Source organism: Macrotis lagotis, chromosome 5 (genome assembly GCF_037893015.1).
Source record: "Macrotis lagotis isolate mMagLag1 chromosome 5, bilby.v1.9.chrom.fasta, whole genome shotgun sequence".
NCBI classification, from domain to species: domain Eukaryota; kingdom Metazoa; phylum Chordata; class Mammalia; order Peramelemorphia; family Peramelidae; genus Macrotis; species Macrotis lagotis.
The window spans coordinates 110,735,741-110,749,592 of record NC_133662.1 but is presented as its reverse complement, the minus strand read 5'-3'; the positions used below and the strand labels follow the sequence as shown (position 1 = coordinate 110,749,592).

The following is a 13,852-nucleotide window of genomic DNA, read 5'->3' as shown; positions in this document are numbered from 1 at the left end:
AAAAGTGGACCCAGGATAGCTCCTTGAGGGCCTTCAAGTTGGGCATGATTTGGATGAAAAAGAAAACAAAAAAGAAATAGACAGGTACAAAGAGAACCAGGGGAGAGTAGGCAGTGTCATGAAAATCTAGAGAAAAGAGAGTATTAAGGAAAATAGGGTAATCAGCAATGTCAAAGGGCAAGAAGGATGAGGATTGAAATAAGGCTGCTAGATTTGAAAAGTTGAAAAATCATTGGTATCTTTGCAAACAGCAGTTTCAGTATAATGATGAGACTGGAAACCAGATTGCAAAGGATTTAGGAAAAGAAAGAAAATATAGATGACCTTCCAAAGGAGTAACCCAAGAATAGAAAAATGGACTGATGGGGTGGCTAGGTGGCACAGTGGATAAAGCACCAGCCCTGGAGTCAGGAGTACCTGGGTTCAAATCTGACCTCAGACACTTAATAATTACCTAACTGTGTGGTCTTGGGCAAGCCACTTAACCCCATTGCCTTGCAAAAACCTAAAAAAAAATAGAATGATAACTAGAGGAGATAGTTGGATCAAGTCATGTTTTAATGTTGGATCATTTTGTTTTAAGGAGGAAGAATATGTCATTAAGAAGATTGAAGATTAGAAAGAGAGTTTTCATGGAGGAAGCAATTTACTAGAAAAGACAAGAAAAGATGTGATCAAGGGTGAATGTTGGGGTTGCTGAGGCAAGGAGAAAGTCTTCCTCTTCATGTGGGAGAAGGGTGAAGGAGAAGATAGTAAAGAAAAGATATCTAAGGAAGTTGAGGAGAAAATAAATAACTATTCATGAATGACCTCTGTTTTATGTGATGTACAAGGAAAGCTGGAGTATAGGATATGGCAGGGAGGAGGGGAGGGAGGGGTACTGTGAAGGACTGAAGCATAAATAAAAATGTTTGGAGTAGCCACTGATTGATTAGAAGGGTAAAAAGATTGGTCCTTTGCAACAAGTTTTTATCCTTAGGAATATGATTTAGATATGTTTCATAATTATGCCTATGATATTTAATATTATGATGTTTAATCGTCCTTGACAATATGGGATTTAAGAATTTGTACTATTTTGATCATGCTTGATTTTTCTTTTTACATGTAGGAAATGATGGCTGACCATGATTCTCAGTTCCTTATTGAACTAGATGGAAATAAGTCTGCAGAAGAGCTTCATAAGGTAAATAGAGCACCCATAAAGAATAAATATTTGCACTTGAAAAAATAAATGAAATAGTTCTGAGTAGACTATGGTTATTTTTCATAAGTACTAGAAAAATATAATTGAATTTAAGTAAATAGTTTTAGGAGGAAAGAATTTGTTTTAATTTTTAGATCAATTAAATACTTCTATTTTCCATAATTTTTAAAAGCAATAATACTTGAAAAAAAAGTGAATTTTAGAGAGTTAAAAAGATCAACTATATTTCATGTTTATATTGTTAGCAACATCTCAATCCGTTGGTGAGGGAAATTGTTTCCAATGTATTATATGGAATTCTCTATAATTAATTGTGGGAATTGATAGTAGTAAAAGGATGTTCCCTAGGGGGAAAAAATTAGAAGAATAAGTAATTATATTGATGATGAATTTCTTCTGAGTCAATGTTCTTTTACTAGACATTCTTGCTATAGTGGAACCTTCTCTTCCCTCCTTCCCAATTCATATTCACACCAACAAGTTGGGTTCCTAGAGAGATGACTGCCCTCCTATCAGTGGATTTCCATTCATCTAAAATTCATTGATTTGTTTGTTTTTATGTATGTATGTAATAATCCTTTTTTTAATTTAAGTTTTGAATTCTCTCCCATTGTGAAGGCAAGAAATCATACAAAACACATTCCCATATTAGCCATGTTGCAGGGAAAAAAAGCCAGAAAAATAAAGAACATGAAAAAATTATATCAGTGTATCTCAGAAGTTCAAAGTGGTGTACTTCCCATTAAGAATTATCCAATCCTTTCAATTATCTCTTCAAAAATGACACCTTCTCAAATAGCACAGCAAGAACAGGAGTTATAATTATTTCCCAAAAACATGTGGTGCATTCTCTCATGCATATACACTAAGACAAAGAGTGGGTATAAATTTATAGTACAGTTGTATTGCAGCACATATTTAAGAACAACATATAGTCAAGGCATGATTCCCTAACTTCAAGGGCTCCATGTCCTTTCTTTCTTTGGAGATTCACAATGTTCATTACAGGATATAGCACCAAGGATAGCCAGCTTGTTGCAATGTCCAGATAGACTGGCTCCTGATGGTACAGTGTCCCAGGGCACAGAATCTCTGCTGACTAAGTCAGTTCAGTGGTGAGTTGGTTCCAGCATGATTTTTGCTAGGGTTGGCTGGGAAAATCTGTTGGCTCTTTGCAGAACATGGCATCTCTGAGGTATGTGTCAATCCCAACTCTCTGTGAACCCATTTGGAATTTTTATGCCAGAGAGACAGGAATCTCCAGTTCATTTTACATAAGAGGAAACTGAGGCAAATAGGTAGAGTGACTTGCCCAGAGTCACACAGCTAGTGTCTGAGATTGGATTTGAACTCAGGAAGACAAGTCTTCCTGATTCCAAGTCCAGTGCTCTGTGTTAAAAAAAAAAAAAAGCAACCTGCGCTTCTTGCTGTGGTGTTACCATTTTTCTTTTCATTTAGAATGATATTTTACTCTTTCAAATTGGATAGGGACCCTCAAAACTTCTGATGTTTGTAACCTCCCAGATTTGAGATGGGAAGAATATATTCTCTGTTTTGAGAACACTTTTGGTTATCTCAGAGAAAGATCCCACCCTTACTTATGATGAACATTCAGTTTTATTTCCCAGATTCCTTTGAGGGATTATGCAAATGAAGAGCAGATGACCATTTGGTATTCCAAGACAAGTTGACTTTTCTGACCTTTTCATATGCAGTTGAACCATACAAAGTCTCAGAACCCCAAACTGTATGTTTCATTTACACATAAAAGTATCTAACTTTTACTTAGCATTTTCTTAATCTTGGCCCCTCACTGATCTCCAGCTTTATTGAATTTTAAAGAAGGCATATCCTTACACCATAATATGCAAGTAAAGAATTAGTAGATAGTAAAAAAAAGCAAGGTAAAATTTAGATGTAAAAAATGAAATATGGTATCCATAAACTTGGTCTTGATTTATCTCAAAACTGAATCTTATTTAATAATACTGTTCTAAAACAAATGTGTCAAACTCATCATAGACCCTGAGTGCAAAAAAAAAAAAAAAAGGTTATTAAGCTAATTGAGAGATGTTTAACAAAATAAACAAAAATGCAATTCAACATAGATAACTAATTTGAGGTTTTCTAGGTGACACAGTGGATAGAGCACTAGGCCTAGAGTCAGGAAAACAACTTCCTGGATTCAGATTTGGCCTCAGACACTAGCTGTGTGACCCTGGGCAAGTCATTTAACCCTGATAATCCCAGTTCCTAATCTGTAAAATGAACTGAAGAAATAAATGGCAAATCACTACATTATCTCTGTCAAGAAAAATTCCAAATGAGGTCACACAGAGTCAGATGACTGAAATAAGTGAACAAAAACAACAAAAAAATTAGTTTGCAGCCCACAGGTCATTTCAATTTGAGTTTCAATAAATCAGTAAACATTTTTTTAAGTTCCTGCTTTGGGCCAGATACTTTATGAAATAGAAAAAGAGGCAAAAGGCAGTCCATGACCTCAAGAGTAGTCCAGGGAGACATGATCATTGTCCTTTCACTTGTTCCCCAGTGCCATGAAAGAAAGTTTTAGTAAAAATTCAACATGCCACTGATATTTTATAGTCCCACTTGTACAGGTGAAAAAAATCACAATTTCCCCTAAATAGGAAACTATGTAAATTAAACAAAAAAAATTATACAAAGTTTATCACTGCTTATTACTATCTTAATGCTCAGAATTGATTTAGAATCTAGGGTTGGTTCTCTGGGGGCAGCTAGGTGATGCAGTGGATAGAGCACCGCCCCTAGAGTCAGGAGAACTTGAGTTCAAATCCAGCCTCAGACACTTAATAATTACCTAGCTGTGTGGTCTTGGGCAAGCCACTTAACCTCCTTTGCCTTTCAAAAAAAAGAAAGCTCCCTTCTCTTTCCTCCTCCGGTGAGACATTATACTAATTTGATTGGTAGTTGTTCATAGCCCCATAAGCATAGTAGCATTCTAGATGAAAAGAAAAGACACCAAAACACCCAGGAGGTAGTGGAAATGCAGGTGGCTCATCATAGAGTGACCCCAGCAGACTGACTCATCCAGCAAGAGATGACCCATCATGGGAGTGTTCAATTACAAATGAGAAGGATCTCCAACTCCCTGCCCTGAAGAAAACTCTCTAGGAAAAAAAGGATATGATTTAATATTTTTTCAGTTATTTTTTGATCTTCCATGAATTTTTCTTTTTTATAAACTATATATCAATGGGTTTTTTTTACTATTTTTACTAGTCAAGTTTTTATAAACCATTTCAAAAGGAAAAAACATTCTCAGCTATTCTGTGATATTCTATAAATTTTATATTTATAAACCTGTTATTAATAAGGAACTATATGTCTTCATTTATGAGATATTTCAAATAACATTTACTCCTTTGTTCTTTCATCTTAGTCAGTGATAGAAAGATTTGATTGCCTTGGACTAAGAAGGGCAGCAGTTATAACTAGACTTCAGAGTCCTGATGAAGAACTGTCAGAGACCTCAGATGCTGTAAGTTGTGTTCAATTAATTTAATATATATATAATTTTTATCATAGTTTGTGTTTTTATTTACATAATTTTCTATTTTAAAGAGATTTTTCAGGCCATCTTTTAAAAAAAGTAGACTTACCAAAAATATGTTAATAATTTTATAAAACTTCTTACTCTAGAACATGACATTTTTACTATGCCCCTTATAAATAAATAACATGCAATATAATTTTTATCAAGTCAACAGTCATTTATTAAGTACTTGTTGTTTTTCCATCATTTCAGTTCTGTCAAACTCATCAACTACTTGGGGTTTTCTTGATGGAGATACTGGAGTGGTTTCTCCAGCTCATTTACAGATGAGGAAACTGAGGCAAATAGAATTATATGGTTTACCCAGAGTCACACAGCTAGTGGCTGTCTGAGGCCAGTTAGGAAATCAGGAAGAAAAGAATCTTCCTTACTTCAGTCCTGGCACTCTAACAACTATTGGCTAGATACTATGCTAAATACTGGGATGGGACCATGGAGGCAAAAGTACTCTCAAGGAGGTCACATTCTGGTGGAGGAAATTATATGCAAATAATCAAGAGCGATACACAGTAACCAGAAACTAGTTTCAGAGGAAAAACAGTAGCAATGGGAAAAGCCTTCTTTAAAAAGGTAGGATTTTATTGAGACTTGAAGGATAATGCAATAGCCAGGAGGTATAAATGAAGAGAGAGAATTCCAGGAATGGGAGGCAATGAAAATGTGAAAATGCAGGGATCCTGCATAAGTGTCTTATGTGAGAGAATTTGAGGAAACCAGAATCACTGGGTTTTGTGGAGGGGAATAATGTATAAGACTGAAAAGTTAAGACGGGGCCAACTTACCAAAAAAACAAACTGAGATTTAATATTTGATCCTGGAATAAAAAAAGGAGACACTAAGAGTTTATTGAATAGGGGAGGTGACATGTTCAGACCTGAACTTTAAGATCACTGTGGCAGTTAAGTGGAGGTTAAATTGGAATGAGTATAGATTTAAATCAATGAGATCAACCAGAAGGCTATTGCAATACTCCAAGCATGGGATGAGGGAGGGTTTGTACCAGGGAGGTAGCAATGTCAGAGTAGCAAAAGGGAATGAATTCAAAAGATGTTGTGAAAGTAGAATTGACAGAACTTGGCAACAGATTTGATGTGAGTTGGGGGGATGGGAGGTGAGAGTGTGAAGTGTTGAGAATGACAACTAGTTTTCTAGCCTGGGTGACTGATTATGGTGGCTTCAAAAAGTAACAGGAAAGTTGGGAAGAGGAGAGTGTTTGTGGAGAAGGGATGGTGAGTCCCCTTTTGATCACTTTGATTTTGAGGTCCAGTGGTTCATCAGAGAAGCTGTAAAGGCTGAATAAATAGAGTTGAGAATCACCTAATTCTTTATGATAAAAATAATCTGTTGGAATCTATGAGATCAACAAGTAAAATAGTATTGGAGAAGAAAATGGAGGGAGAAGAGGCACCCACAGTTAGCTAGCATAACCTGGATGAAGATACTCAAAATGCACCTTGATGTCACTGAATTAAAAAGTTGGAATGAAAATTAAAATTTTATGAATATATAATAAATTTTAAAAATGTTTTCATTGTTAATGTATTGATTGATAGGCCATCAAATGACATAGTGGATAAACTGCTGGACTTGAAGTCTGGAAGACCTGAATTCAAATCTTGCCTCAAACACTTTTTTTCAGTTCTGTGATTCTAGGCAAACCCTTTAACCCCATAAACTTCATTTCAGAAAAGAGAGCAACCTGCTTTTGACCAAAAGAGACAAATTCTGTGCACTCTAAAGGCATCATTGAAAAAGTCTGTAAAATGAGGGCAATCATAGCACATTATGAGGAGCAAATGAGATGATGATGATGATAATGATAATACCTAGCATTTATTTAGTACTATAAGATTTACAAAATATTTTAACATAATATTCTGAGTATTACAAGCATTTATTAAAATAAAAATATTAGCAGGCTTTTTAACATAGCTGTTCTAATTCCATCTTCTGTACTTGTAGTTTAGTCTATCTGAATGTTTTATTTTTCCCAATCACATATTAAAAACAATTTTAATATTTATTTTCTAAAATTTAAGAATGCCAAACTCTCTCTCTCTCCTCTCCTCCCTTGCCCCTCAATGAGTCACTTGCATATTTACATCATACTCTCTAAATATTCGTTCCTCCTTTTTCTCTCTATAGTAGTATTTTCAAAGTAACATTTTTGAGATCTTCTGACCACTGCCAACCTGACTAGTAGAATTTGAGTATTTGAGGTCTTAAACTTATTCTCTGACTGAACCTCCAAGTAAAGCTATTCTGCTCCTATTTATCCATTCTGTTCTTTTTTAATAAGGGATACTTTTCCAGAACCATATTATAGTCAGAGGTCCCAGCCCATCCCAAGTCTCAGTGGGGTCAACTTATCACATTAGACAATTCACTTTGCTTATTATTCATACTTGGTGAACTTATATATAGACATCTGAGGTCATGGGTTTTATTACTCTCCATTCCCAGATTTTATTTCTTATGAAATACTACTGCTATTCTTCCATACTGTAGCTACTCTATATTTCATTAATATGCATAGTCAGTTTTCCCTATGCCCCCTCCCTTTTCAGTTCAAAGTATTTTTTTTAAATTAGGTTAAAATTCTAGGCAATTTTATTGTCATTAACCCTTGTTAAATGTCCTCCATTTCTGTCTCATTCCAATAGTTTAAACTGCAATTCAAAAAATTCTACTTCTGTTCTCTGACCCATCTGATCACTTCCAAAATTTGCCTTTTCTTTCAAAATTCCTGCAAAATTGGCAAAATGGTTGAAAATATCATCTTTATATTAAGTCTCAATTTCTTACCCACAATTTCATAATCTTTAGTGATGCTTTGTAATTTCTTTCCAGCAACATCTTATGTTCCACAATAGTCACCAGAAGTAGGTAATGGCTGTGATGTTTCAAAAGTCTTTGTAGGATTTTTTGTCACATTCCATATAAATTACTTGAAAAGAAAACAAATTTCTCTATCTTCAAAAAACTTCAACAGGGAGTCAACAGCCATTACACTTACCAGATGATTTCTTTCCTGACAACTTCTGTGATTCTAAATTATTATCTCTTGATGGGCAAACAGTTGATTTCTATCATAGTCTAGCTTCTTTTCTTCCCTTCCTCATCTTTGTCATGTTCTCCTTCCACCCTCCTTCTGCCTACCTCATTAGGTCTTTTTTTCTTCCTTTTTCTTTAATTCTGAAATCCTTTTCCTATCTCTTTTCAAACAATATTTAATTTTTCTTGAAAACCTATGTAATGAAAAGGCAACTGGATGGTACAATGGAAAGAATGTGGGGTCTGCAGTCAGGAAGACCTGAGACACTTAATAGTAGTTTCATGGGCAAGACATATAGCCTGTAAAATAGGGATAAAAACTTAAAAGTGGTTTTATGGGAAAGACACAGAGCCTGTAAAATGGGGATAAAAGTATTTACATCCCAAGACTGGTGTGTGAATCAAATGAATTAATAATCATAAAGTACTTAGCAGAGTGTCATCACATTATAGGCACATAATAAGTTGCTGTTTCCTTCTTCTTCTTCCTTGTGTTTTTTTCCATCCCTCTCTTCAAAAGGAGTCCAGCCTGTTGTCTTTGGCTATGGCAGTCAACTTTTGTGTACTCCAAGCATATCACTGAAAAACTTATTTGTCCCACCACAGTGGCTAGAAATGAAATCCTCAGTTTTTCATCATTCTTGTTGGAATCTTTCATGACCAATTCATGGCAAGCTTTGATAACCCATCAGTTATTGGCATGCCAGTTTACTTTACCAGAGCCTAAGTTGCTGGGGGTGTATGAAGGAATCTTTTTTTTCTTTGCAAAAGTTTTTCTGCCTGTTCTCATAAGAAATGATTAACTTATTCAACTGATTGGCTCAACTGTGATGGTTTGGTTTCTTGAGGAGGTAAGAACTCCAGCTCTGAAGTATCTAGATTAAAATACGGCCTCTAATGTGAATTACCTGTATAGCCTTGAGCAAGTCTGTAGAATTGGGGACTGGATGAGATGGCCTCTGAGGTCTCTTTCATGATTATATGAGAAGGTATGTAGTTGAAAGTTAACATTTTTTTTTGTACCTCAGCCTCTTCTACTAATGTCCTTATATATTTTTTGCTATTTTTTTAAACACAAAAGTCATCACTCATAATATACTGTCTATTTACACCAACTATGCACCTCATATGTGGTATCAACCTAGTGTATTAACTTAGAAAATCACAAATTAATGTGATCTCTATTTTTATTTCTTAAATATTTCCCAATATATTTTAATCTACTTTGGACAGATCCTGCCAGAGTTTACACCTCTGTTCTATTTTGAATTTTGAATTATTTAACAATTACATTCATTGCCATATTCATCCCTGAGAAAATATTGAAATGTTACGATTTCATGACAGAAAGCATCTTGAGATCTTGACAAGTGTTGTGGTTTCTCAACCTTCTCTTTCTTCTTCTTATCTCTCTCTCTCTCTCTCTCTCTCTCTCTCTCTCTCTCTCTCTCTCTCTCTCTCTCTCTCTCTCTGTTTTTACAAGGCAATGGGGTTAACTGACTTGCCCAAGGTCACACAGCTAGGTAATTACTAAATGTCTGAGACCCGATTTGAACTCAGGTTCTCCTGACTCTATGGTTGGTGCTCTACTGCACCACCTAGCTGTCCTTTTCTGTTGAATTCTGAAGCAAGATCATGGACCATCTACAATGGCTATCCAAGAGAGACTTGTGAGTTCAATTGCATGCCTTAATCTCTGCAGAGAGAAATCTTACTTTTAATGTCTGATCATAGCACTATTCCTTCCCATCAGTCATTGGTCAAGGACTGTCTATCCTTATACTTTTTGCTCCCCAAGATTCATGGAATTTTACATCTGATCTTCTACTTTGCTCAATGAACCCTAAATACTACTGGGTCTTTCCATGTGCTAGGAAGCTGAAGCTTTTTCTGTTTCCCCTAGTTAGCATGTCATTTCCCTGAGAGTTGGTGATATTTTGCTTTTTCTATTTGTATTCCCAGTGTGAGGTACATTGTACACATTTAATAAATGTTTTTTCTACTTCCTAGCCCCCTTCTATCTCTCCAATCTTCTTATATCTTTCTCCCCATCATGTACTCTTTGAAACCAGTGTCACTGGGCTGGGAATCAGGATGACTCATCTTTCCAAATCCAAAACTAGTCTTAGATATTTAATAGTTGTGTGACCTTAGGCAAGTCACTTTACCCTATTTGCCTCAGTTTCCTCATCTGTAAATTGAGATGTCAAAGGAAATAGCAAACATTCCAGTATCTTTCTCAAGAAATCCCCAAATAAAGTCATGAAGAGTCAGACACAACTGAATTAAGTGAACAATAGCAATAGCATTCCATCTCTCTGCTCTGGGCATTTTCTCTAGCTGTCCCTCGTACCTAGAATACTCTTCCTCCTGGGCTCTGCCTACTGAACTGCCTGGCTTCCTTTAAGTCCTAACTAAAATCCCATTTTTTTACAGGAAACCTTTCCCAAACCTTCTTAACTCTAGTGTCTTCCCCCCCTGGGAATTATTTCCTATTTATCCTGTATATAACTTGCTTTGCTTGTTGTCTTTTCATTAGACTGTAAGTTCCTTGAGGGAAGAAACAGTCTTGTAATTTTTTTTTGTATCCCAAGTATTTGGTACAAAATAGATTTAATAAATGTTCATTGATTTATTGAATTCCATTCCATTCTGATGGCATATCTGAGGTCTTTCAATATCCTAGTTATCTTCCAACTAGAATACCTTTTTATTGTGAAAAATCAAATGCATAAGTTAAAAAACATTTGTGCTACTCAGAATATTATGAGAGATCTTAGAAAAAATGTTTAATTTAAAAAAGATAAATTAAATATAAATTCTTTTTAAGACTGACAAAGTTTTTTTAAAAAATCCATCAAATGAAAGATGAAGTAGAGAAGAACATTGCTATTCCAAGTTTAGTAAAGATATAAGTACAGTACTTAAATTTCGTTTTATGATCAGCAGGATGAATTATTCCGGACTCTGTCATCTTACAAATTAATTGCACCTAGATATAGATGGCACAGAAGCAAATGGGGGAGAGCTTGCCCTGTTGCTTTAAAAGATGGGAACATTGTAATGGGATTTCCAGATTTCAGTGTCAGGTAAGCACACACAGGTAAGCGTTTTTTTGAATGATATTTTCAGTCTTGTTTTTCTGGTTTTACTTAGTTGAAATATCTTTTTTTAAGTTTTCTAGGCAAAATGTACTGTCTTTCATCTGAAGAGGCACTCACCGCATTTAAGAGGAACCCACGTCCCTACCTTCTTCCACCTATGCCAAAGCCTCCATGTAAAGTTTTTATATTTGGTCCAAAATCTTCAGGGAAAACAACTCTATGTAATTTAATCGCAGCTAAATATGATGGAAAGGTATGTAAATATACATATATACATATACATGTATATATTTATATATGTCTATAAGTAATTAGTCACAGTTTTTATTGCTGTTTGGTTTTATATTTAGACTTTTACATTCTTCACTGTTAATTGGATATTGGGTTTTACCCCTCCCAAACTCATGTCTGGTACATGGGAGCCATTTAATAAGTGCTTGTTGATTATTTTATTCCCCCCCAACTCATTCCTCTTCTGAATTTCTTTATTTCTTTTGAGAGTACCACCATCTTTCCAGTTACCCAGGGTTTACAATCTTGGATTAATTAAGTGGGAAAGTATCATTTAATCATTCCTACCTCTCTAATCTCTCTCCAACCTATAATCTGTGCACACCTTACACAGCCACCATGCTAGTTGAGACCCTCATGATCTCTCACTATTATTGAAATAGCCCCTCAATTGGTCTCTGTGCTTTAACTCTACTTCTCTCCAGTCCAGCATATATCCAGTTGTGGAAATAATTTTCCTAAAGTACATATCCAAGGGGCAGCTAGGTGGTGAAGTGGATAAAGCACTGGTCCTAGAGTCAGGAGGACCAGTCTGGTCTCAGAAACTTAATAATTACCTAGCTGTGTGTCCTTGGGCAAGTCACTTAACCCCATTGTCTTGCAAAAACCAAAAAAAAAAATCCTTAAAGTACATATCCATATCAGTTTGGCTTGTAAAACCCTTCACAGTGTAGCTTTAATCTCCCTTTCTCATCTTAGAATACAGTATTCTCTTCCTCTTACTCTGTGATCTAACCAAATAAACTTTCTTGTTTTCTTCATACATAACACTACATATCTTATCTCTCCAATTTTGTATTGCCTGGCATCCTTCCTTACTCCCCCTTAAGAGTTAACCTTCTACATGAAGTCTTTCCTGAGCCGTCACTGCTATTAGAGCCTTCCTTCCAACAGATTTGCCTTGTTTTTATTTTATTTTATTTACCTGAAAGTAGCTAGGTTTCCCACTGATTAGAGAGCTGACCCTGAGGTCAGAAAGACTCAAGTTCAAATCCAATCTCAGATATTTACAGTGTGATCCTGGACAAGTCACTTAACCTTAGTTTCCTCAACCTCAGTAGCCTCTGCCTCAGTTTCCTCAACTTCAAAATAGGAATAATAAAAGCACTTACTGTAAAATATCAAATGAGATAATTCTGTTGCATTTATCATGGTGTATGCACCATTATTTCCACTTTTTAAATTTTGTACTGCAAACAGGACTCAAACTTATACAAGTATACCCTCTTGCCTTGACCATGTTGCATGAAATAATGGGTAGAAAATAGATACTGAAGCTAGGAAGACTTGAATTTAAATTCTGAATTATAAATAATGCTGGTTCAGTTGCTCAAGGCAACTGTCTTGATTCAATTAAGTTACAGAAAAGGAACTAACCTGCAGTGGTAGAGGGAATTTTCTCACCTGGGAGTTCTCTTTTTTTTCCCGTTTTTATTTTTTTTTTATTTTTTATTTATTTTTTATTTTTATTAAAGATATTATTTGAGTTTTACAGTTTTCCCCCAATCTTGCTTCCCTCCCCCCACCCCCACCCCACAGATAGCACTCCGTCAGTCTTTACTTTGTTTCCATGTTGTACCTAGATCCAAATTGGGTGTGATGAGAGAGAAATCATATCCTTAAAGAGAACAGAATTCTCAGAGGTAACCAGATCAAACCATAAGACATCTGGGTTTTTTTTTTCCGAATTAAAGGGAATAGTCCTTGTACTTTGTTCAAACTCCACAGCTCCTTATCTAGATACAGATGGTACTCTCCTTTGCAGACAGCCAAAAATTGTTCCCAATTGTTGCGCTGATGGAATGAGCAAGTCCTTCAAGGTTGAACATCACTCCCATGTTGCTGTTAGGATGTACAGTGTTTTTCTGATTCTGCTCATCTCACTCAGCATCAGTTTATGCAAATTCCTCCAGGTTTCCCTGAAATCCCATCCCTCCTGATTTCTAATAGAACAATAGCATTCCATGACATACATATACCACAGTTTGCTAAACCATTCCCCAATTGAAGGACATTTACTGGATTTCCAATTCTTTGCCACCACAAACAGGGCTGCTATAAATATTTTTGTACAAGTAATGTTTTTACCCTTTTTCCTCAGCTCTTCAGGATACAGACCCAGTAGTGGTATTGCTGGGTCAAAGGGTATGCACATTTTTGTTGCCCTTTGGGCATAGTTCCAAATAGCTCTCCAGAAGGGTTGGATGAGTTCACAGCTTCACCAACAGTGTAATAGTGTCCCAGATTTCCCACATCCCTTCCAACAATGATCATTATCCTTCCTGGTCATACTGGCCAATCTGAGAGATGTGAGGTGGTACCTCAGAGAAGCTTTAATTTGCATTTCTCTAATAATTAATGATTTAGATTCTTTTTTCATATGGCTATGGATTGCTTTGATCTCCTCATCTGTAAATTGCCTTTGCATATCCTTTGACCATTTGTCAATTGGGGAGTGGCTTTTTGTTTTAAAAATATGACTCAGTTCTCTGTATATTTTAGAAATGAGTCCTTTGTCAGAATCATTAGTTGTAAAGATTGTTTCCCAATTTACTACTTTTCTTTTGATTTTGATTACATTGGTTTTATCTGTGCAAA

At 35.6% G+C, this 13,852-nt stretch overlaps 1 protein-coding gene across 4 annotated transcripts in view; it reads left to right on the top strand.

The window, feature by feature from the left end:
• Positions 1-13,852, top strand: part of AK9 (adenylate kinase 9) — a 142,881-nt gene that overhangs the window by 43,997 nt on the left and 85,032 nt on the right. For 2 of the 4 annotated variants that reach the window (XM_074187329.1, XM_074187327.1), the window contains exons 9-12: positions 1,112-1,186; positions 4,632-4,730; positions 10,809-10,948; positions 11,036-11,216. In XM_074187329.1, the coding sequence (XP_074043430.1) occupies positions 1,112-1,186; positions 4,632-4,730; positions 10,809-10,948; positions 11,036-11,216 (495 nt within the window). Of the gene's footprint in view, positions 1-1,111; positions 1,187-4,631; positions 4,731-10,805; positions 10,949-11,035; positions 11,217-13,852 lie in introns of all 4 variants that reach the window. The other 2 variants (XM_074187328.1, XM_074187326.1) reach the window with 1 other exon arrangement.